This window comes from Vigna radiata, chromosome 7 (assembly GCF_000741045.1).
Source record: "Vigna radiata var. radiata cultivar VC1973A chromosome 7, Vradiata_ver6, whole genome shotgun sequence".
In the NCBI taxonomy this organism is placed as follows: Eukaryota; Viridiplantae; Streptophyta; class Magnoliopsida; order Fabales; family Fabaceae; genus Vigna; species Vigna radiata.
Genome location: NC_028357.1, coordinates 803449 through 829255, shown reverse-complemented (window position 1 = coordinate 829255; position 25807 = coordinate 803449). Strand labels below are relative to the sequence as shown.

Sequence of the window (25807 nt, the reverse complement as noted above, 5' to 3'; positions counted from 1 at the left end):
TATTTTTCTTTCCCTACTATCATTTTCTCACATGGAGTCCACACTTTGAAAAAGCTTCATCAACTCAATTGGAAGATCATCTTATGTTGAAGAAGCATCCTCAAAGAAATCTCCATCATTTGGTATCAAAAGCTACAGTCACTGTCTTGGANGTCTTNAAGGGATACGTGTCTAAAAGTTCTTACCCATTTTGTTTACCCATTTGTGTCCTNATGAATTCCTTGTTTTTCATCTTTTCCTACATGTCTAATATGTTTTTTGAGTCATGAGTATGTGTTGTATGTCTTGAAATATTGATTCAAATTAATTGTTCTTCTCGAATCATCCTTGTTGTGTGGTTAGGATTTCCAATTTTTCTGTTTATATGAGTTTAGAGTTTATGGGTTTATGTCATGGGTTTGGATAATCTTTTGAGTCAATTTCTTTGATTTTATGATCATATTGTTTTNTCCTGAGTCTTTTATATCCATGTATGTCATCACATCTTTGTTGAACTTGAAAGCGAAATTGAAAAGATTGAAAGCTTGAAGCCTACCCATTTTCTGAAATCTAGTGCAAAGAGTTGTCTGAACTTCAATTTTATAAAATTAACTGCAACCAGAACAGAGGTCTAAATGCTACATTCTATATGTGAATGGAAAGCTCTTTGAGTCTATTTTTTAGGAAAAAAAATCATCTCATTTAGAGATCTGTAGAAAAAGTTATGGGTAAAACATTGAGCAAAGGTCAGAGTTGTCCAATTCCAGCGTGAAATTTTGGATTTTGATGTTTTGGGTTTTTTTGGATTTTCTTTGAGTTTTATGAGTGTATTCATACTTGTTATTAGTTCCTAAACTATTACCAATGAGGAGCATTGGTGTCTTGAAGATAATGATTTTGATGATGTTACAAAGTGAAGAATATGAAGACCCTTGTTGTATTANGTTTAAAAGCATTCATGTATGTTGGTCTGCGAGGAAAGGGAACAGGAGCCCATATGCAGAGTNGAGAAAAAGAAAACCGAACACGACAACTAAAAGGCCGAACGNCGTATAGTAGTTGAAAGTCGAACAAAACAGATTAACACAACACAAGTACAAGACCGAACANTTAGTAACAGATGAAGACCGAACGCAGTTAAAGACCGAACNGTGTAGAACACAAGTAGAACAAGATTGAGTCCAACTAACATAGTAGAATAAAATGTTAAGAGTTGGAAGGTATACAAGAATCGAGCCAAATGACAAAAGGCGGTGAGGGCTCAAGCTGAACAGTGGAAGGAGGTGAAGAACTGGAGCTGACCCGTTGAAGAGTTAATATCCTAATTGTTCCAAGTCTCAGATAATCGATTATCAGTTACAATAATCGATTACCACNGGTAGTTCTAACATGTCTCTTTAATTTATGATTAGTAGGCTATATATACTTTTGTCAAAACCCTTTAGAGGGTTATCTATGTCATTTGAGAATACANTTTGTCTAAGGAAGTTCTCAAGTGATAGTGTTACTCTTGTCAAGTCTTGTGAATAGGAGAAGCTCCTGCTTTGTGTGTCAAAGGTCAGAGTGGTTCTCTTCAAGTTGACAGAGTTGTCTCTTCCGGTTCGTTTGTCGAAGGAAGACTNTTCCGTTNGTTTGTTGAACAAAAGGTTTTTGTTGTTCTTAATTTNTATTCANCTTATTGTAATTGCTAAACTATTTTTAGGGAAATAGTTAATCACTCTTTATAGTGATTAACAATTGGACATAGAATCTGTTGATTCGAACCAATATAAAAGTCATCTGTGTGATTTTTCTCTTCCCTACACTCTTTAAACTTTTAGCACATCAACTGTACGATAAAAGTTTTATAAAATTTAAAGGAACCATTTTATTGACCGAACATGTTTTCCGCTATTAACAATCCGTATCGTTTTAAAACTTCGCCGTGCAAAATCGGTACCGATTGTTCTTCTATCATAAACAAGTTCTTAGCATTAGGTTTCCACGAAGTCATATTTTTAGTTGTCAAAAGATCATTTGAATCCTTAGGATTTCCTACATACACCACTTGAGTTAGCCTTGTTTTTTAATATGAGTTGTGCAAAGATTACAATGTTTGTTGTGTTCTAAAAATATCATTGATAAAAATAGAAAATCCCTCAATCAAAAACAAAAGAAAATAAGAAAAGAAAAGGGACAAAAGAAGAAAAAATAATTTCCAAAGGAGAAGAACACAAAAACTACAAGAAACTCAATTTTGGACTTGAATTTTAAGTGTTGTTTGCATTTTTCCAGCAAGTGTTTTGCCTTGGCTAATCTGATTGGACTTGTAATATTAGTTTTATTTTGGTTTTAATCATCTATTTTAGCCCTTCTTTTTAGGAATTCGCTTTGAGTGCCTTCCTATTTGACTTTGTGAAAAAAGAGGTGCTTTGTTTCTCACACCAAGAGGAGAGGCAAGGGGTGAATTGGTGATGTCTAAAAATGATTGCTTTTAAATCTTTTTCGCAAAACACGAAGTCTTTAAACTTTTCTAGAATAGCAAGTAAATTTTTATGCAATGAAACAATATACTTAATCAAATGCAATGACAGTTTAATCGACTTAATGCAAAGAGAAGGATAAGAAAATTCAAACACTGCTTTTTATACTGGTTCGGCCAACCTGCCTACATCAGTGTCCTTCCACTCAACCTAAGCTGGAAGCCAATGCACTATAGATATATGAGTTTTTACACCATGGTTTTTACAGCGACCTCACGTCAAAATGTAAAACACCCCTTTAACCCACTAATCTAACATAGGCAATACACAAAATAGACAACCAACAAGAACAATCCTCTTCTCAAATAACCAATTTCAAAGTTTGATTTTTGAAAAGCTATTGGGATTTTATTACTTTGCTTGAGGACAAGAAAGATGCTATGTTAGGAGGAGTTGATAAGAGGAAAAAAGTAGTAAATTATCATATGGAATTTTGGCTCTTTTGTTTTAAATTGTGTACATTTGTATCAATTTTCCCCAATATAAGAAAGATGAAATGTAATCGTATGTTTTCAAGTTGTTGATTAAAAGAAAATCATTTGATCTATATTTCGTATATGTTCCAAGTAAATTAAGAGAGAAGAACAAATCCTGCAATAATTCACCCAAGCTAAAATGATCTCGCTTAAGAAAAATTCATCCAGGAAGCCATTTCTTTAAAAGTCATTCTTGCTTAGGCGAAAATAATTTAGCTTAAGCGAGAGTGACCTATCTTCTCCAAGAAGTTTCTTCTCGCTTAAGCGAGAATAGTTTAGCTTAAGCGAGAATTCATGCAGTATATAAACTCATGAGTCAAAAAGAAAAAAAAGGAAAAGTTCTTGAAAGCGTCGTTCTTCAACTTTAGCTGTAGGATCTTCTTCTTCATCTCTTAGAATGTCAATGGCAACCATGAGTGGCTGATCTTTTCTCTTGGGATTGAGTGTAATCAATTCAAACTCGGATGTAATCAGGTGATATTTATATATAGCATTTTTGTTTTATTCAATATTGGTACTTTTGTTTTGCTCTTAGTGCTTGATTCTATATGATCAATAGTTTCATGAATGTGAGTTTTAGATTTGACTGGAAAGTATTTCTAAAATCATATCTAAACAAGAACACTTGATATCTGAACAAGATATTTTTCTAGCATAGTGATAACACCCACCACCAAAACATTGGAGATGAAGCCAACTTTCCTTAGCCTAATTAGTTCTCATCATCAATTCACTAGAATGGATAATGAAGATCCATATATTCATCTTTCTACACTCTATGAACTGATAGGAACAATGGGATTTGAAGAAAGAGATCTTGACCATGTATATATGAGTTTGTTCCCCTTTTCTTTGACAGGCAAAGCAAAGGAATGGCTTAAATCACATCCAAACCAGAGTCTGAACAAGTGGAGTGATGTAGAAGATAAATTCTTCAATAGATTCTTTCCACCTTCTCGTTATATTAAGGAAAAAACTAAGATTTCTACTTTTAGGCAAGGACCAGATGAGCCATTCTGTGAAGCTTGGGAACGATTTAATTCTTTATTGATAAGATGCCCAAATCATGGCTTTGAAGATATTGCTCAACTAAATATTTTCTGCAATGGTCTGAGGCTTGACACAAAAATGATATTAGATGCAACAGTTGGAGGAACAATGATGTTTGTAGATGCAGACCAAGCAACAAGAATCATTGAGGCACTAGCATCTACAAACCATCAAGCTCAACATAATAGACAAACAGTTCAGCGGAAAGGAATGCTTGATCTCAGTACTACAAATGCAATTTTAGCTCAGAATAAAATTCTAACTTAGCATATGGAAGCATTAACCAAACAGATGGCTAATTTACCTGAGCAGTTAAAAGCAGTAGAATCTTCTCCTAGTCAACAACCCATGAGATGTAACTTCTGCGGAGGTCCCAATGGTCTTGTCCATATCAAAGTAGCCCACAAGAAGGAGAAGTTCAATTTGTAAGTAATCAACGAAGAACAGGTAACTTCTCTAATAACAATAACTTTTCACAAGAGTGGAGAAACAATCAAAGTCAAAATTTTGGATGGAAACAAGATGTTGGTCCTTCAAATATCAGCATCAACAACAGAATAACCAAATTGGAGGATACTTTAGAAAAATTCATGCAAGCTTCTATGACCAATCAGAAAAATACAAAAGCTTCAATCAGAAATCTTGAAACACAGGTTGGACAGTTGGTTAAACAACTACCAAATTAATAGGCAGGTCATTTTTTAGCCAACACCCAAACTAATCCCAAGGAGCATTGTAAATCAATTACTACCAGGAGTGGTAAAACTGTGGGAAAAGGGATCGAAGACAATCTAGTTGTGGAGGAGGAAGTTTTGGAGAAAAAAGAAAATGAGAAAGAGAAAAATGAATGTGAGGAAGAGGAAGAGAAAAATAAATATGAGTATGTGAATAAAAGAAAAGAAAAAGAAGAAATAAATAAAAATGAAGAGAAAAAAAAGGGAGAAAGGTGAGAAACAGGTACTGCGATTGAAGAACCTACCTTACCCTCAGAAACCGTCCAAAAGGGATAAGGAAAGGCAGTTTGCAAGGTTCATGGATATTTTCAACCGGCTCCAAATTAATATTCCACTTGTGGAAGCTATGGAGTAGATGTCAACCTATGCAAAATTCATGAAAGACCTCCTGGCAAAGAAAAGAAGATTTTCTGAAGAAACAGTGGAGCTTGAAGCAGGCTGCAGTAAAAATCATTACCTCAGAAGTCCAAGGACCCTGGAAGTTTCATCATTCCAGTCACAATTGGGACATTGCCAGTACATAAAGCATTACTTGATTTGGGTGCCAGTATAAAAACCCATAGAACCAAAAATCTCCTTCAAACCAGAAGCGCGATTCGCGTCGCAACAATGAAGAGCCATCAACATCATCATCAACCTCTCGCGAGCAAAACCCAAATCGCACCAACGCCTCTCCGCAAGCTTCTCCACTGTGCCTTCTTCATTCACCTGCAGGAGAAAAACCTAGAAGCAAACCAATTATCACGAAGTTCACTATATCCTTCATGAAGGAGAAACCCTATTCTCGCGTGACGGCAGTGGAGCAAGCTTTTCCCCAATCTGTAGATGTAAATCGGAAACCCTAATTTTTGGGTGAAGAAAGGGGTTGCCACATGTAAAGCCCTCATTGGCACGACCATAGCCACGTCAGCCAATAACTGCCATGTAATTTAGTGATTGGTGATGTGTCATTAACGATTTAAACGGAGTTTGCAAAAAGGAATAAATTGAACACAAATTACAATCTTTACGACTACAATGAACATTTTAAAAAAAAAAAATATGACCATTTCGAATAAAGTTGACACATATTGGGACCAGCAATGGTATTAAGTCATTATGTTAATAACATAATAGATTAATATAGAAAAGATAGTCTAATAGATTATGTTAATAACATAATAAATTAAAACAAGAACTATAGTTTAATAGATTATGTTAGTAGCATAAGAGATTAAAACAAAAAGGCTTAATATCGCTGATGGTCCCTATTTTGGTCAAGTGCATTCACCTTGGTCCCCATGTTTTTTTTCTATTTAATGTTGTCCTAAAGAGTGTAAATTTTGTTCAATTTGGTCCTTTTTGCTAACGTCGTTTAAATTGTTAACGGTAGACAGTCCGGGTGCGCACAACAGTGTTGAGATGACATTTAACTACTGCCACGTCACCAAATGTAGAGTTTCGTGGCAGTCCCACCCCAAAATTAAGGTTTTGTATTTAGGGGAAAACTTCCTGCACTGTGCCGCGAGAAGAAGGAAAATGTTGCTCGCTTCGCTTCAATGGAGGATGATTTTGCGAATTGTTCAGCTCATGGTAGCATGAAGAAGACGAACCTAGTTGTGTGAGAAAGCACTCATGGTGGCCGGTGGAGGCAAGCAGCGGCACGATTCTAGGTTTCTTTGATTTGGGATTTTTCTGGATTTCGTTGTGGTTCTCTATAGGTTGGAGAAGATGATGACCCTAGAACTTTGCACAACGGCGACAAGGATTGTCGCGCTGACGATGAAGCTCTCGATTTGGATGATTCATGGCTGATGCGCGAGAATGAAGATTTGAATGGAGTTCAAGATTAGAGTTTCGTGATTTATGGGAGATTGCGACTTTGATGATGGTGGCCATGGAGGTTGCGCATGATGGCTACCATGGTTCTCTAGAGGTGTGACTTCACGACGGCATGGTGACTTTGGACGATCTCTGTGGTGGCGGTGGCGGTAGGGTTCGGTGGCGATAGGGTTCGGTGGGCTGAAGGTTGAAGAAGATGGTAACGTGGCAGTAGTTAAATGTCATCTCAACACTGTTATGCACACTTGGATTGTTTGTCGTTAACGATTTAAACGGTGTTAGCAAAAAGGACCAAATTGAACAAAATTTACATTCTTTAGGACAATATTGAACATAAAAAAAAACATGGGGACCAAAGTGAACGCACTTGACGAAAATAGGGACCATCAGGAGTATTAAGCCAAACAGAAACTGCAATCTAATAGATTATCTTAATAATATAATAGATTAAAATGGACAGTTTTTGCTTATTTTGTTTTATGTGAATTCTAACTTGTCCTAACAGATTAGATTACCAATCTAATCGATTATTTCTACTAGTAAAGTGAAATTTTGATTACTCTAAACCAAATTTACTTGTACTCATATGATATATGTTTTTCTTTGTTCTTTTATAATCCTAAATAATTTTATTATCAATTTTCATTATGCAATGGAGAATAAATTTATTATTAACTACTTTGTGAAACTTGATGGGGTTGTTTATGGTTAATTATGTGATGAATGTTTTCAGGTTTCATGTAATATTATGCAATGTTGGTGTGAAGTATATGTATATATATGATTATGAGAAGGATATGATGATGATGGATATGTGGTTGATTATGTGAATAGTATTGATGGATGTAATTCAATTAACCTCATGGAGAGGTTACATGGTGGTTCCTTGTGTTGTTATAAGTATCAATATAGGAAGGTCAGTTTTGGAGTTCATCGTGACATTTTAATGGTCACCCCCATTCTCAAGTAGAGAGGGGTGAGGCATGTTGTGAGAATAATAGGAGGTCCTAGCTTAGGGACTTTACCTTGGACTAAGGCGAGTGATAATGGACTAACCTTGTGTGTGGTAAGGTGAAACTCATTGGCAATGACTCTCCAGAGCAATAGAGGCCACCACAATTGCAAGAACTGCCATAGCTCGATATTCATACTAATCCGGATAGTCAAGTTAAAGTATTGTCATGTATAAAGAGTTTGGTTGGTTTGGTGTGATATGTGTATAATGTTTAAAATGTTTAAATATATCAATAGTTGTTTGCATCTAGTTTACCCTTGTTTTTGTCTTTGTTTGTTTGTGTGTATTTTCTCTATTGTTATTATCATCTTAAAATGGTTTGAGTTTAGGAAGGAGGTCTTTTTAATCCTTTCAGCATGAAGTTGAGAGTGAAACAACAACATAGATAAAATTTTATTCTTCAAGTATAAGATCTTCTTCATCAATATTCTATAGTATCTAGTAAATTATCATCTATATAATGTTTTACTTTGATAGTTTTATTCTACTAAAATAGGATATTATAATATTATTTGAAATATTTCCTAGTAATAACTTAAAAAATAAATAGAATAAGAATATTGAACCTTCTTATTATTCGAACCGTACATGCTATTATTATTTAATACTGTGCACATATGAAATACCTATATTATTAAAATACAAACAGTATTTTCAGATTTTATTCATTGTCTTCAAAGTATATATAAAATAATGTTTTTTTATTAAATAAGTAATCGGGCAACGCAGATTTACATAAATAAAAAATTAAAATATTGTCACTTCATAAATCAGTTCATGTGTGAAAAGTAATCAAACAGAGAAAAAAAACATTGTTATTATTTATAATAAAACGCCCTTATTGTATAGCATTCATTTGAACTTTATCAAATAACAGATAAAGTGTAAAGCAAAACAATTCCAATAATCAAGATTAGTTAAATAAATAAGCAGAATCAGTGATAATGACTGAAAAAGTGGATTTTGAGGTTCCCACTCGAAGATAAATTTAAACATCATTTATCAATAAAGTTCTTGAATAATGAGATTAAAAGAAATATGTTAGAAAAAGTCATTAAATATGTATTCAAGCAAAAGTTTAGTTACCATCAACCAATCAGAACTGATTATTAATATAATTTATAAAATAACTGTTATAAATTAAAAAATTATCTTATAACTGTAAAATAACACAAAAGTTGTATAAATAGATGAATTTCTTTATGTAGATAATTCACAACAGATAACTAATAATTGATGTTTTCACAGACTTAGTTTTACTAACCAAATATTATTTTAACACATATTTTAGGACAAACATTATAACTCCAACTAATATTATTTATGCTTAAAAGTATTAGTGTAATGCTTTTACGGGTATGGTTCTTATTTATTTATGGTTAAAAGTAATACTTTTCAAATTTAGAAAGTAAAGAAGATGATATTAAACTTCATGATTAACAAAGAACAACCTGGCCAAAAGGTGCAAGTTGAGGCAAAAGACAAAACAAAAGCAACTACAGTGTTTGGTGTTGGCACACAGTTACACCATGAATGAAAATGGCATCAACTTGCACCTGAAGTGGAGAATTCTTTTTGAATATTCACAATAATTTGCTTTGATTTTGATGCAGACAAAATGGAATGTTTCTGACCAAGATATGAGTGCAGACAGTCCTAATCAGCAATCCTTGATCTTTTCATCTTTTGGGGGTGTCACTTTCATTCATACTCAATAATGAACAGTGATCACATTGCTTCCACATCCCACTTATTCTGCCATCTTCTTCATTCACTGCCAACTCCACTTTGTCTCAGTGCATGCATGTAGTGTAGAGTATTCAGCTTTGGATTCCACAAAGCTAGTTATAGCAATCTCTTCAAAGTTCAAAACTTTCCTTTTTTGTAATAGGTTTGCACATGTTGGCACTGTTCAAAGTACCAGTCTTTTTTCTGTTTGTTGCTATTAAATTTTTCCTGCATATGCTTTTGCTTCAAGCTACTTTTCTTATTTCTTTTGTCCAAAGTTTCCTTCTGTCTCTTTTTTCTGATTCAAACGAGTTTAGTCGAACATCAGGCTTTTCATGTGAAATTTTATTCTAGTTCAAGTATGGGCTAATGTTCTTATCTATACATGGCTTTCAGCTTTTAGGACTTTTTAGTCTGCACAAATCACCAGTGACAACACTTGAGACAAGGAGTTATTTCAGTTGTGTACATTTCTATGAATAGAACTTATATTTTGGTTAGCTTTAGTAGCTGTGAATGGGGTTTAATTAACAGCTGAATTGAATTGGATTTAGTTTTGGAGCTTTAGGGAGTGGTATTTGAATAAGAGAGTAAGAATTTAAAGATGATTGTGAGAAAAACCAAGACAAGTGCAAAGTCACTACTTGTGCTCCTTGTTATGGTTCTTGCCTTTTTCTTTGTTATTTACAATTTGGTATTTATGATCAAACACCATAAGGGTGGAGGCTGGATATCAGCAAATTCCCATTCAAAATTCCATGTTGTGGTCACTGCTACTGATGCAGCTTATTCTCAATGGCAATGCCGAATTATGTACTACTGGTATAAGAAGGTAAAGGAAATACCTGGATCAGATATGGGAGAGTTCACCAGAATTCTCCATTCAGGTAAACCAGACCAGTTGATGGATGAGATTCCTACTTTTGTGGTTGATCCACTTCCTGCAGGCTTGGATAGGGTACATTAATATTTTCAGCTTCTTCTGTCAGAATTCATATCCTTTTAACCTATGTAACTTTAAAGTTAAATTATTCACTTCATCCCTATACTTGTTCTTATTTTAAGTTTTAGTTCATGTATGAAATAAGTGTAAGTTTTGGTCTCTACACATTCATGTCTGAAGACATGTGCCCCCACTTACATTTTGTTATTTCTATTCTTCATAAAAAAGTTTGTAACTTTAATCTCTTTTTCTCTTACCTGGTTGCTGATATACTTTTGGGTAAAGTCAGACTAAAAGATCATCTTCCCATCCTTTTCATTTTAACTAGTTCTTTTCAGAAAGTTTCAATCTGTAAGCAGATATTGAAGTTTTTCAGCTGAACTAAAAAGAACTTTATTTAGCTGAATTACTCACTAGTAGCTTGACTCATGTTTCTGTGCATTTAAATGCTATTGTACATTTCAAATCCTTTTGCAGAATATAATAACAACAAAGTGGAAAGTTTATCCCCAGTTTCGTTATTTGTGATATTTTTTTAGTATTCCTTACTATTGAATTGATGCCTCAAAAACACTTGTCTGTTTATTTTTTGTCAGGGTTATGTTGTGATGAATAGGCCATGGGCTTTTCTTCAGTGGCTGGATAAAGCAAATGTTGAGGAAGAGTAAGTTTCTTTATTCTGGTTTTCTAGGATGTTATGGTCTTCAGTAGCAAAACCTAACAACAAGGAATTTCATGATTGGTGCAGATATATTTTGATGGCAGAACCCGACCACATATTTGTAAAACCTTTGCCTAATTTGGCTAATGGAAATCAACCAGCAGGGTATCCATTTTTCTACATAAAACCAGATAAACATGAAAAAATAATTAGAAAATTCTACCCTAAGGCGAATGGTGCTATTACTGATATTGACCCCATTGGCAATTCTCCAGTAATCATTCAGAAGGTGAATTCTCAACCAATATAGTTAACAGTTATAGTTATTACAAAGCATGATAGAGGAACTGATTTTTTTTTACATCAGTCCTTGCTGGAGGAAATAGCTCCCACATGGGTGAATGTTTCCCTGCAAATGAAAGATGATCAAGAAGCTGATGAAACTTTTGGATGGGTACTTGAAATGTGAGCAGTACTGCATAAATTTTCTAGAACTTAAATTCAGTTATCAATTTTTGTCCTGGCACTTGTCAGTATTCATTTCTTCTTTAATTCTTCTGTTGAATTCAGGTATGCATACGCTGTGGCATCGGCATTGCACGGTGTACGGCATGTTCTTCATGATAACTTCATGCTCCAGGTTTGTTTATTTGTGAATGAGGAATTGCATATTTACCAAAGGAAGTAGCATTGAAGTTAATGGCATGCATCCTGAAATGTTACAGCCACCATGGGACTTAGATGTTGGGAACAAATTTATAATCCATTATACTTATGCATGTGACTACAATTTAAAGGTGAGGGGATTTCTTCTTTTTATTTTATATTAATATTATGCTGTCCTTGACTAATATTACCTTTGCTTTGGTGACTAATATTACAGGTTGAACTTTGTTTGTAGCAAAAGTTACTTACTCCTATTACTTATCCATTCAGGGGGAATTGACATATGGGAAGATTGGAGAATGGCGTTTTAACAAGAGAGCATATCTCTCAGGTCCTCCACCCAAAAACCTTTCCTTACCCCCTCCTGGAGTTCCTGAAACTGTGGTATGTTTTAGTCTACAATTTTTCTTCAAAAGGAAACCAAGTTTCAGTTGAATGTGAATCTTGGGAATTTGAAATTGCATTTGACTTTTGTTTTGGTGTGTTAAAGATATTTTAGCGGCATGGCTAACTTTTATAAATGAAATTATATTTCCTTTTATTTAATTCTTCTGCTGTGACATGGATGCAACATGTAGTAGACTCCAATGGCTGAGGTTTTGGAAAATCAATTGAATGCAAAAATCTGGCTGTGTTTCAAACTTTGAAAGTGTTTGCTAGAGTTTTAAGCAGAGACTGTAATGTTTTTCATTAAACTCTAAACTTACAGTTGTTTTTATTTGAAGCTTGATTTATACTATGGTCATTTTGCGGTTGCTTGTTTCGGCAGCTAATAGATACTGTGATCATTTGCAGGTGCAGCTTGTAAAGATGATCAATGAAGCTACTGCCAACTTACCTAAATGGGATTCATTAAATAGAAGCTGAGGAAAAGAAAATAAACCACAAATCCTTAGGCCTCTCATGCTATGGCTACTAGATGGCAACCAACAATTTGGATTACATAAAAATAGACCTGTTTCACCCCAAGATCTCTGATTAATACAAAAAAAGATGTTTTTGTGCTAGCTCTAAAAATTAGATGTGTTTTTCTGTAGCAAGTCAAGTGTGGGTATTGAAGTATAGAGTATTTATAGTTTGTCAGTTAACCTTTTTTCAGTAGGCTTTTTCAGAGGGAAATCAATGGAAACAACTTATTATCAAAATATTATATCTACAGTTCAATATATCAAATATGCAGTGAAAAATGAGAACGGAAGTAACTACCCAGAGTTTTGAATTGAGTGATAGTATATCTGTGCATTATACATCTCAGTTTAAAGTGGTAGTGATTTCCAATGAGTATGTTTAAGAAAAATCAATAGATCAGTTTTATAGAAGACAAAAAAAGAGACTCCAAATTCTGCGATAAAAGTACAGGTCACTTGACCATCGTGAACTCTATTATAAAGTTATAGACTTTCTTAAACTTACGTACTCCAACTTCATATCATTTAGATATTGGTCAGTGGAGACCTCTATAATGCCTCAGAAAATAAGAGAGAATCTGAGCAATAAAGGGATACCATAAATATTGTCGATATTTTATATATAAAACACACGCCTCCTTTTCAACTATGTATAGATGTTTTTATATGCATTAAAATGATTGCTTTCATTTCTCTATCTATTTCAAGCTGCATGCTTTATTATATTTCTAAGGGTTTCTGTTTGAAGATTTGGATGATCTCGTAGTCAAAGAAGGCTTCATCTGGACTATATGTTCTTCATTCACTCCCATTTTCTTTGCATATCGGCCTGCTTCAAAGAACCTCCTAACTGCGTCATCCATGTAATCTTTCCCTTGTTTAACAGTCATGTCTTTCCCTATTTTACCTGGAAAACTAGTGAGGATATTATCTCCTTTAAGCACTGCTGCAAGTTGGATCAATTCCTGCTGAAATTCACTCATCTGGGCATCTTCATTAGGCCCTCCCTCCCTGATCTTCACAGGGGTTGGAAGTTTCTCTGCACCAAAATAACACCAGCAGGAATCAACAAATTGTAAAATATGCAGTGGTGAATGTCATTTGCCTCTACTCACTGTTTCGTGTGAGCATTCAAAGGTTAGAATGTAAGAACCAAGTGCAACAGGAAAGTGAAGTACATGTAATCAACCAAGTCTATTACTTTTTCTCTACTTATGTTTGGATTAAAAGGTATAAAAAATTATATTTGAAAACTTCTGTTTTATTTCATATGTGATAAGTGTCAAATATTGATATACTTTTTATCCTATCTTTTACTTGTATTTGGACATTTATGGTTTTTTTTCTTATATTGTTGAATAAACCAGGTAATTGAACTTGTTAACGTCGGAAAGAGAGAGGGGAGGTCTTTAATTAATTTTATACTAATTGAATAGTTATATAGCAATCATTTGTATAATTAGTACATTTGTCCAGCAATCGTCACTATGGTCATAGATGGATACATACACACACATATGTAACGAGTAACAATCTTTATTTAGGATATTAGATAAGACACTAACTTAGCGTTTCTAAGCTTAGTTTCAGAGTATCTTCACTGCAAAACATCCTCTTAGCGAGTTTCGGTTCCCTCCGCGAAATTATGCATTAGAGAATTTTTGAAGTTTTAATGCATAATTTTTTTACTTAGCCATTTTGAAGTTTGCTGAGCCATTTTTCAATCTCCTCAGTGCAGATCAGAATGGTTCAGCCATATTCAGCTTGGCTCAGTCATTTTCATCCTGCACCAAAATTCTCTTTGCAGCTTATCCGCTCAGCCTACAGGAGCTGCAGCCTGCAGTAAGCAAATTTTTCCTATTGAATGTCTATTTTCAATCCTTACTCTTGGGAGTGAATCCACTGAGTGCACAAATTTTTCCTTTTGAATGTCTATTTTCCATCCTTACTCTTGGGAGTGAATCCACTGAGTGTACAGGGGCTACACTTATTGGATTTAAGGCGGCTGCAATGCAATTTTTAACAATCCACTCAGCCGTTTGATATTTGTTTTGCAGATTGGCTCGTGCCAATTGAGTATAACTATCCCGAAGTTGTCCTTTGGTATTTTGACACAGAACAAAGCTGAGATCAGAGAGATAAAAGGTTCTCTTACCACCTAAGACACAAGGAATCAAGAGATTCTTCTCTCTTCCCTCTTTCCTTGCTTCTCCATCACTTCTCCTCGTTCTCTTCAAGTTCTAGCAATCAATTTTCTCCTTAAGTTGGTTCTCGTATTTCCATCATTTTCCTCCTTTTATAGTATGAGATGTGACATCGAAGAAATATAGGTTTATGGATCATGAAACCGTAAACCTTGGAATCATTATCTAGAGAGATATGTTATCTTTTGAACCTTTTTTTATGAAATATTTCTATAAACACCATAGTTCTTACAGATAGAGATATTTGATAATAGTATTACATCTTATGAAATGCATTATGAGAATTGTTGAAAGTTATCTCTACCTTGAATTTAAAACATGGTTCTTAGAGTGATAAAGTTTTAAAGTATAGTCCATATTATATAAGTTGTTTAGATAAGAAATTGTAAAGTATATTTGTAGAAAACATATCACTCAGGGCATTTAGATCTCCGTCTTTGAATAACTCTGTTTGAGGATATGAGAGCCTCCTAGGTTTGAATACCCCAAGGGGTATAAATATCAGGAAGTCATGGCAGAGGAGAGAGACGCTTCTGAGAATGTTTGAGCACAACATTATAGCAATAAGAAGGAAAAAGAAAAGGTAAAAAGATTTTTGGAAACATGCACACCTTTCTATTTCTTCAGTTAGGTCTAGTTACTTAGATATGTTTGAGATATGATTACTTTTATTACTTTTGAGATACCAACTTACGAAATGTTTAATATAAGCTCATTTACTTTACATTATTTTACCACTCACTAAGTTAATCTCACATAGCCTTACATATTCTAAATGAACAAGTTCCGAAGTTAATTATATAGTGATGGCATACCCATAGCCATGGTTAAACATCTACAAGAAGAGTTGAAGTCATCTATGAAGATTGTCTAAACTCTACCTTTTGGACCATTTTTGTAGTCATCATAGAGCATAGTTTGGAGTAGTATAGGTTTCTTTAGGCCATGTATTCTGACCAAGTAGGTAGGTTTGTTTAAGGCTTATATTAAGGCCTAATTAATATAGGGTTTTTTCTTAAGCTAGACATCTAAATCACGTGGAAAGTATGTGTCAAGTGTCATGCTTCCATTGGAGAGGATTTAGCTTTAGTAATGGCCACATGGCACTCTAGGAATGGAGAGGATTGCACTTTATTAGTGGCCACATGTCTTCCCTACATTGGAGAGGATTTGTGGACACTTGTCCACTCCTTAGAAGGCCTCATTTTTGGCCAATGAGTGCAAGGGTGAGAGATCATGCTTATAGGGTTTTTAGGAGACACCCTTAGCCTATAAATAGAAGAGTCTCCTTTCATGTATTCATCTTTGATGTTGAGTAAAGTTATGCTGTCCATTTTTTGTCATACTACTCATCTTAAGATCAATACTAGAGCAATCTATGAGGTCTCTCTAGTCAGCTTCCTTTTAGAGTTGGCCTAACCTCTCTTTGAGCCTTCAAACACCACACCACCACCATTTAACCATCATATGACCGTGAGCTTCTAGCCTCACAAACACCATAGCTTCCGCATTTTCAACCCCATCCTTGATGATTCACCACATTTCCGCACCATATATCTTCAACAAACCATCTCCATTGCATCCTTCTAGTTTTGGCCTAACCTAGCTAGGAGATTGCTATCATATAGTATGAAGGATGAAGCAGTTTTGAGTTTCATGTAACTTAGGACTTGCTTAGTTATCCTTTTAAGAAGATCTTTGTATTGATTTACGTTTTGTAAACTCGTGTACAAGTGTATATGGATTAGTTTTTAGTTTGTTTTGTATGGTTGATTTGAGAACCTAAATGCATAACAAATATTATGTTATGTAAATTATTAACGTGAATTTTATTATTCACATTTATTATTATTTATTATTTATTTCATGCCTAAATCGTTTTTAGGTGTATTGAAAAACAAGGTACATGTCAAAGCTATTAGATTCGGTTTTAAAACTACTGCAAATTTATATTCCTATTTAAGTTACATTTTTCTCATGTACATATATAATTTTCTGAATACATATGAATGATATGTGATTACTATTTGTTCAATATTATAAAAAGGGGATTATGTTGCCTATTGATACATAAATGCGATTAAAGTCTAATTAGTTGATGAAGGATACTAACCTGGGCAATTTGTCCTTGGCTCTGTTCTTGTCTGAACAATGCCCTCAAAGGTTCCAGCCCAAGCATCTCTTTTGGTCAAAAATGAAGGCAAATTGAAGAGCTTTTTCACTGTTGCTGAAATGGATGAGTGCTCATATTCGGATGTAGGAGTTGGTGACCCATTTGGCCCATGAACAACTGTATCATCGTAAAAATCAGAAAAGCTTGAACAGTTTTCAATAATTCACTATCTCATACATGGTACACATGAGATTCATTGGTTCCATTCAAGTGGACAATTTTAAAAATCAGAAAAGCTTGAACAGTTTTCAATAATTCACTATCTCATACATGGTACACATGAGATTCATTGGTTCCATTCAAGTGGACAATATAATTGTCCAATATAACGTTAATTTGAGAAAAAAAATTCTTCATACACTGTTAGTTGTTTACTCACATGTTTCATTTTTTCATCAATTATTATTTCTAAAATTTATAAACAAAAGCAATGTACCTCGGTGCCTAGAAAGCTCTTAGATATACAGAAGAAATACAAGAGAGCGTCATTATATGTACTCTCAACCGACAAATACAAACAGGTTGTTTCTATATTCAACCCAAGATCAACCGTCGTTGAGACAACTTTTCAGTTACGTCAGGACTCTCCTAGACGAAACACAATCCGCCTATGTTCATATGTCCCTGTTTTTTATTGAAAATAACTAATTTAATTTTAAAAATAATAAAAGTAAATAAATAATCATTTTAAAAAATAAAATAATAAAATAATAATTTTAATTTAAAAAACGTTAAATTTAAATTAATGAACAATCAAAAAATAAAATTAATAAAATAATTATTTTAATTTAACAAAATAATTACTAAAGAGTAAAATTAAAAAATAAAAAAAGGTTAATTTAAAATTAACAGTTACTTTAAAAGATAAATTTAAAATATAAAAACGACTAAATTTAAATTATCAGTTACTTTAAAAGAGAAAAATAATAAGATAATTATTTTAATTTAAAAACGATAACTTAAAAAAATAAAATTATCAAAATTATGTTTACCAAAAGAGAAAACCCTCTTATATAATAATATATAATATATTACAAACAATATGAATAATTTTTTCGTGTGTGTGTGTGTGTGTATATATATATATATATATATATATATATATATATATATATATATATATATATATATATATATATATATATAATGTGCCTAAGATAATTTAAGCAATTATTATGATCAAATTTATTAACCCATCTTAAATTGTCCTGAATTCTTGATAGAGCCTTGAAGTTTCCTCCCTGGTAACATGTCACCAACCAACTAAAGAATAATTTATTTGCTGGAAGGCACCAAAAATCAATTTCTTTCCATTTTGGCTTTCAGCTTAAGCATAAATCTTTGTACTTGAAAAAAAAAAAAATAGTTGTTTGAGCCTGCACAGACCTTTTTCTATCTTTTCAACAATACTAGATCACTATTTCAACCCACTTGAAGCTTTTATTTTGTTTTTTGGTTTTTTAATCTTCGCCTACAACACATACTAAGCTATCAACTTATATTTCAAAAGTGATAAATCAATCCACCGTAAACACCTCAGATAACCCATTTATGAGCCTTATCATATATATCAGAAAGTCAATCAATCTATAATAATATCCCATGCTCCTTGGTTTTGCTTTAAGACATGGGCAATTACATTGCTTACACACAATGAACTAGCACGAAATCAAAGGTCAGATTCTCGCTTGTGGGGTGTGTGATTTGTCATCGTTAGGAAATATCCATAATAATGAGGTTTCACGCTGTAATCTTTGACACTGAAGATAGACACAAAAAAAGTGAAAGGTCCCACTCAGCACACCACATCACACTTTATTTGTATTGTCTGTTTTCAAAGTTAGTGTGAGAATCAATTTCTTAAGTGTGAGCATGTGATGGATGAGTCGTGCCTAACTTAAACCAAGTCATTTTATTAAGATCATGAAGGCACTATATGTGAAGTCGTATGGTGCATGGAAAGTGTGATGAGAGAATCTGAAAATATTAGTAATCTTCTCTTACTTGTTTGTTGAGCAATAAATTCTCATATCAATAGTGCTGTCTAACTGAAAACATTTATGCACTCAAGATGATAAGGATTTAGGTGTATCATAGAGAAAAGCCCATAAACTGTTCATACTAGAATGCAAGATTGTATCTTAGATATAGTGACCGCATCAATCGTGCACAGAATAGAATAGACAGATATAAAGTAGCATCTATACATGTCAAAATAACTCAATAATACATATATCATTAGTTTATCAAAAAGGAAAAAAACCAAAAAAAAAATTATGTGCAAATCTAAAAATAAAATTACAATTAAAATATTTATATATTAGAATAAAATATTGCTTTTGTATATAGACAAGTATATTTATATAATAGAATCATATTTATCATCAATTATTAAAACAAATAACAAAAATCATTCTATCATCATTTCTTTAACAGTTCTAAAATCAAGAAAACAACCAAAAAAATTTAAATAATAGTAAAAAAGGGGGAAATTAGCAGATGAAATAACCTCTTTTTGTAGTAATTAGTGATACACAAAATAGAGAAAAAATAAAAGTCATCTGCTTTTAACTTCCATTATCTGACACAAACATCTTCAATATTTATTTCTTTAGGTATTTTTAAAACCACTTTAATAATGATGAAAAAATAAATTTGAAAAAAATAAACGAATGGAAATAAGAGAAAATAACCAGATTAATAATTTGTATCAATATCATAATTAAAAATAGATAAAATATAATTATCTTTATCGGACAGAATTTAATAAAATATATTAAATGATGATAAAAATAAATTCCTAAATAAGACGGAACCGTAGTTTTTTATAACATTTAATAAACTTTAACCAATTAAGAAATAGCACTTCCATTAGATACTATTCTAAAATTAGTTAAAAGATTATCTCAATAATCTCAAGCTATTTTCCTTTATGTCTATATTTTTCTTTTAGTTGTCTATTTCCTTTGATATATTTTCTAGTATCTCTATTATTAAACTAGCTTATAATTAATTTTCCCGGTTAAAAATAACCTTCCATAATAATCGAATACTTTTATTGTAAATCTAAACTATTATAATATTTAACCATAAGTATGAATTATATGAAGTGCAATGCAAATGAAATATAGTGATGAAGAAATGAATATTTTACTTTACTTTAATTTAGTGCATGACGTACCTGTACCCTTCTGAATCCAAGGCGAGATAGCAATGGTAGGGACCCTCACTCCCAACCTATTAAAGGTGAAGTTAAACGGTTCAGGACCCATAATCCCATCAGGACTGGGCACTCCACGCGCGGGGGTAGGCACGTGGTCGTAAAACCCTCCATGTTCATCGTACGTGATGAGAAAGAGGGTCTGGTTCCACTGCGGGCTGGCCCTTAGCGTCTCGTACACCTCCTTCACAAACTTCTGCCCCTGGTACACATCGTGCGATGGGTGATCATCATTGGCGGGGAACACCTTGGTGTCCATGTACCGCTGCTCCACCACAGTGTAGCTAGGCAACTTCCCCTCTTTGGCGTGCAGCTTGAACGACAAATCGTAAGGGTGGAACTTCAGCACGTACTTCAGCTTCCGAAGGTTCCGGTAGAAAAGTGTGGCGGGGATGTTCTGGTAGTATATCCCGAAGTCTAATCCTGCATCGTACACGCTGTCGAAGATCGTTTGCTGCGGGTACCCAGCCGCCAGCTTCGCCGCCACATTGCTGGTGGCGCCGCCTGATGTTGCCGAGTGCACGAAGAGACGGTTCGGCTGGGTGGAGGCCGGCACGGAGGCGAACCACCTATCAACATGAAAATGGAAATCATGTTTTAAAATTAAAACGATAAAACACGGTGATGATATACGCGTGAATACGACACGTGAAGTAGCTGTCTCTAGATATTTATATTTTTCTTTTTAGTGCAAAGAAGAACCAATTTCTGTCTATTTTTTTTAGTTAAAATTATTAATAATAATAATGCTAAATTAATACACAAGTCCCAACTAATTTCAATTAAGAAAAAGGTGAAATGTGAAATTGAAAGAGAAAAAGGAGTTAATTAACGTAAATCCACACTAATGAAGGTACCTCACCAACCAAGAATAGATAATCCAAAGATGTTCACATGCATTAGAAGGGGTTAGGAAGAGGACAAAAGAGAGAAACCTATCAAAAACAGCGAACTCCGAAACGAGCGTTTTGTAGACCGGAAGGAGGTCGGGGAGGAATCCGTTCATCACGTTCTCGGACATGCGCGAGGTGTTGTCCATGGAGAAGGCCTGCTGCGCGAAGCCGTTCATGGGCGGAGGGTTGGCGGAGGTGTCGTTGGAGCCGAAAATCTGTTCGCGGATGGCCTGGAAGGAGTGGCCCGGGTCCGGGTCGACGTAGTGAGCCTGGTCTTTGAAGAAAAAGCGTTTGGAGTTGGGGTCGGTGACGGAGAGCGGATTGGACTCGGAGCCGGTGACGCCGTTGATGGCGGGGTTGAGGCGCTTCATCCAGCCGAGCATGTGGTCGAAGGAGCGGTTCTCCATTACCATAACGACGACTGTTTTTATGGGGTTTGGAGTGGCATGGTGGAAGAGAAGGAAAAAGGTTAGGAAGAGGGGAAAATGGTTCAATCTTTGGAAGCACATTGGTTTGGTTCGTGAGAACGAGGTTTTGGGATTTGAGACTTCTGGATTTTGGGGATGAGGAAGATGATGCTACACTGTGTATGTGGGAGTGAGACCCAAATAAAAATTGAAGGCTCCTTTAACTATGATTAATGTTTATTTGGATTATTATAAAAATAGAAAATAAAAAGATTGAATATACTTTTGGTTTTAGTACATTAACTAAAATTTAGTTATTTAGCATGTCACGTTTTAGATCATCAATGATTTTAATGTATTTTTCACTTATCATCATTGAGTAGCATTTCATTATATTTAGTGATACTTTGTTAATTTTTCTACAACTTTTATCTTTTAAACATTGCTAAAAATAACCTTTCTTGAAATTAAAATAATTTGTAGCATCTGAAAATCAGTAAAAATTACTATATACCTTGTATTTGAGATCAATCTTTTAATTTTTTTGTATAAAATAAATAAATGTCATAACATGTAACAATTCAATAACATTAGGGTTTAAAGGGTGTTGCAACAACAAAGAGGAAGTATGAGGCACGATTATTATCACGATTTTTATCAATTAAAAATGTATAAATTTGTGGGATATAATTTATATAATTTCTTTAATTATTTGGTGATTTTTCTTATGAGTAACATCTTTTATTACTAATTTAAATTTGAAAATTAATAAAAAAAATATAAATCTTATCCATCAAACACTAATGTAATATAACGAATAAAATAAAAACAGAGTATAAACTTCACATAAATACGCGTATACACAATAAAAATGTAATAATCAAAAGCATAAATATGTGTTCAAAAAACTGCAATTAAATTTCATATTTTAAATAAGAACACTTGGTATCTTTGTCTCTATATTATGCTATTATACTATTATAATCATTCGCTAAATTGCGTATTAATATATAAATATTATAATTATTCGCTAAATTTGCGAAATGTGTGATGTTCTCCTTGTCATAATGCAGTAGCATTTTAATCAGTTTGAGCAACAATTTTACATTAGAATTAGAGTTCAAACAATTATTTGAACACAATATAACAGTATTAATCAATGTATTAAAGTAAGAAAAAAAAATATTAGAATGGATACTGAGTTCACCATATTGTATCAAGCAGTAACAGATTTTAACATGTGTCAAAGTGAAGCTAATGTTTGATGCAATTAGACTATTAATCGAGGTTGTATACGAATCAAATAATGTGTAATTAAAACTAGTGTAGAAAGGACTTTAGACGTCTTTTATTTTGGGTTTTTAACATCTGATCTCGATTCGACGTCTTTGTGGGTGACATTAATGGGATGTCGGACTTTATAGGTCAAACGTCTATATAGACGTCAGACTATATAGGTCAGACGTCTATATAAACGTCGGACTCTATAGGCTAGAGGTCTAAAACGTTGTCGTATTTGTTTGGATCTTTCTCTGCTTCAGGCCTCTCGGGTTGCTCCTAACTCATGGCGATTCGAGTTTACAACTTTTTATTTTAATTGAAGAGAATGGATTGTATGTGTTTTTTATTGTATTGGATGGTTTTAAAAATGTAATGGAGGGAATTTGAAGAGTGCAAAACGCAAAAAATCGCCGCCCAAGAACGCCATCCACGGACACAAGCAAAATTGCACCACAACCCAACGAAAATGCATTTTAATCGGTTCAAATGAAAGATAATTCATCAAAGAGCAATGTAATAAGAGTAAAATTAATTTTAAACAGTGCAAAAGTGAGAAAACAAACCTGAAAAATGTAGCCCGTGGAGAGAAAACGCGAGGAAGATTATGAACACTGAGTGCGCGTAACTGTTGCCTCGCGTTCGCAGTGTTTTAATGCAGACATTTAGAATTCGGTTCCCCCATAACAGACATCTATAGACGTCGGTTCCCCCACAACAGACGTCTAAATGGCTTTAGAAGTCGGAGTGGCGGGATCAAACGTCTAAATGAAGTCAAAAAGTGACTTTTTAAATTTCTAGGCTAAGTATTTAGAAGTCGGTTCCCACCTTAACAAATGTCTATAGACGTCGGTTCCCCTCACAACAGACGTCTAAAGTCAACTTTTCACCTACCCTGTCAGGCATATAGACGTCGGGGTTGGCGGGGGCCCGACGCCTAGACGTCGATTACAAGGGGGGCTGACGTCTATAATCATTTATAGATGTCGGAGCAGCGGGAACAGACGTTTATATGGTGGAAAAAAATGACTTTTCACCTACCTGTCAGGCCCGTAGGCGACGGTTAAGGAGGGTCCGACGTCTAAAAAATTATAGACGTCGGGGACCGTTCTAACCAATGTCTATATGGCCAACTTATTTACGAAAATGCCACCCGTCAATAATTTACGTTGGATATTTTGTGGTCCGACGTCTAAGGGGTGACGTTAAAGGCCAATTCTACACTAGTGTAAAGTGCATTATATTAGAAGAATGACCCCTAGTTCGTCTCTCAAGGATCAAATGTGGTTCAAGCAATAGGTCAAACACGTAGTATGGGTTTTGTGGACAGTTTTATTAACTAAATTAACTAATTAAAACACTCATTAAAACAGGTTGGTGTTAGGTCGATTGTACTTGTTTCCCATCATAGATTTGCAACAAATATCTACTCCTATGACCCTTAATCCAACACGAATTAGACAAATAAGCGAAGTCTAAAACGGTCTTCATAAAATACGAATTAAGCAAACACACTCACACAAACACATTAATAAACTAAGCAAAGATTATCATGCTTAAATTAGACCATTAAGTGAGGACCAATTGCACAGAACATATTGCATATATGCAGGGCACACAAAACAAAGTCACAATGGGCTCCAATAATCTCAAGGAAACCTTTGCAATCTCACTAATCACCAACCCAAAAAATTAACCTTCCATTAGCATCATTCAAAATGCAAAAAACGAATTAGGTAACACAACAACAGAGGAAACTACAAATGCAAAACTCAATGCAACAAAATGAATTCAATTCAGAACTGGAAAACTTATAACACAATGTAGAGAATCAAAACACAACAAATACTAAAATACCCAAAACGAAAACCTAATAGAAATGCAACCCTAAACTAAAAACACAATTAAAAAACACAATTCAGAAACAAAATTAGAACAGAAAATGAAGCCAATGAAGAAAGTGAAATACCAATTCGAATTTGTGATGTTAAAACGAAAGCAGAAGTGAAATACCTTTTAAAATATTTTTTGTTAATTTTTGAAAGAAGATGAAAAAGGTTTTCAGCACATGGCCGACAGAATGGTCGCACGTGTGCGTAAACCTTTTAAAATAATTTTTTGTTGATTTTTTCAAAGAAGAAGAAAAAGGTTTTCAGCACAAGGCCGACGGAATGGTCGCACGTGTGCTTAAACCTTTTAAAATAAATTTTTATTGATTTTTTTGAAAGAAGAAGAAAAAGGTTTTCAGCACAAGGCCGACAGAATGGTCGCACGTGTGCTTTAACCTTTTAAAACATTTTTTTATTGTTTTTAATATTTACTTAAAAGTAGATAAAATAAAATAAATAGATAAATAACTAAATGAAAATAAAAAGTAGAAATAAAATAAAATAAAAAGTTAAATGATAAGAAAAAAACAAAATAATAAGTAAAAAAAAAAAAGATATGGGGTGCTTAGATAAGAAGAGGGGTGCCTAAATATTTTTCCTTTTTTAAAATAAACGAACTGGGCCTGAGCCCAAGGGGAAAGGGGGTGTGATTTAGCAGAAATAGGGGTGCAAGGGAAAGGAAAACTTTTTAGGGGTTCAAATTGCTTCCCCTGATTCCCATCATTTGTACTTCACTATCAACTCCAAGCTTCAGAGGTTCTAGGTCTCCCTCTCTCGCACTCCGTCACTCACACACCTGACTGGCCACCACGGGCCGCCGCCTTCTACCTCCGCAACTAGAGCCAGCCGTCGAGACTGTCACCGGCGCCGTCAACCTCACCGTTCTTTCTTTTTCGCGTGCGAGGGAGGAACTCGCCTCTCACCTTGCCAGAGACCCTTCCACACAGCGCCACCAGCGTCGTTCTCTTCCTTCTCTGTTCTTTCTTTTCCATAAAACTCCAGGTGCCTCCAACAGCACCGTCACCGATGTCGGGGAACTAAATGTGTTTTCCTCTCTTCTCATTTTTGAATGCCATTTATTGATTACTTTCTTCTATTGTTTGATTTTTTGTGTACTGAGATTGGGAATGATGAGTATGTGTTGGGTGCTGGAAATTGGTCTTTGTTCTTGGTGATTGGATTTTGTTTCTGTGGATTTGTGCAGTGCAGGTTGAGGATGATGGTGTGATGCGTGAGTTGG

The 25807-nt window shown here is 34.2% G+C and overlaps 2 protein-coding genes across 3 annotated transcripts; one reads left to right on the top strand and one right to left on the bottom strand.

Annotated features, from left to right (window-relative positions):
* The first annotated feature begins 9192 nt into the window (after nucleotides 1-9192).
* On the top strand, nucleotides 9193-12814 carry LOC106768364 (hydroxyproline O-arabinosyltransferase 3). Of its 2 annotated transcripts, XM_014653479.2 has the most exons (8): nucleotides 9199-10283; nucleotides 10865-10932; nucleotides 11017-11218; nucleotides 11297-11394; nucleotides 11500-11569; nucleotides 11655-11726; nucleotides 11866-11979; nucleotides 12391-12814. In XM_014653479.2, the coding sequence occupies exons 1-8, from the start codon at nucleotides 9930-9932 to the stop codon at nucleotides 12460-12462; spliced, it is 1050 nt and encodes a 349-aa protein (XP_014508965.1). In that variant the 5' UTR covers nucleotides 9199-9929; the 3' UTR covers nucleotides 12463-12814. The 2 variants fall into 2 exon arrangements, with proteins under 2 accessions (XP_022638371.1, XP_014508965.1); XM_022782650.1 differs by lacking the exon at nucleotides 12391-12814 and having other exon boundaries at nucleotides 9193-10283; nucleotides 11813-11974.
* A 283-nt stretch (nucleotides 12815-13097) lies between these two features.
* On the bottom strand, nucleotides 13098-21612 carry LOC106768363 (non-specific phospholipase C2). The gene is made up of 4 exons (XM_014653478.2): nucleotides 21036-21612; nucleotides 20062-20669; nucleotides 16821-16997; nucleotides 13098-13542 (listed from the first exon to the last, which is right to left on the bottom strand). Exons 1-4 carry the CDS (start codon nucleotides 21500-21502, stop codon nucleotides 13232-13234), a joined length of 1563 nt encoding a protein of 520 aa, XP_014508964.1. The 5' UTR covers nucleotides 21503-21612; the 3' UTR covers nucleotides 13098-13231.
* Nucleotides 21613-25807: the final 4195 nt, after the last annotated feature.

Coding starts and splice junctions, on each gene's coding strand:
- LOC106768364 (XM_014653479.2), top strand. CDS start 9,930: ATGATTGTGAGAAAAACCAAGACAAGTGCAAAGTCACTACTTGTGCTC. Junction 10,284..10,864: donor TTCCTGCAGGCTTGGATAGG/GTACATTAATAT, acceptor ATTTTTTGTCAG/GGTTATGTTGTGATGAATAG. Junction 11,570..11,654: donor ATGATAACTTCATGCTCCAG/GTTTGTTTATTT, acceptor GAAATGTTACAG/CCACCATGGGACTTAGATGT.
- LOC106768363 (XM_014653478.2), bottom strand. CDS start 21,502: ATGTGCTTCCAAAGATTGAACCATTTTCCCCTCTTCCTAACCTTTTTC. Junction 20,670..21,035: donor GAGTTCGCTGTTTTTGATAG/GTTTCTCTCTTT, acceptor TCATGTTGATAG/GTGGTTCGCCTCCGTGCCGG. Junction 16,998..20,061: donor TTGGATTCAGAAGGGTACAG/GTACGTCATGCA, acceptor ACGATGATACAG/TTGTTCATGGGCCAAATGGG.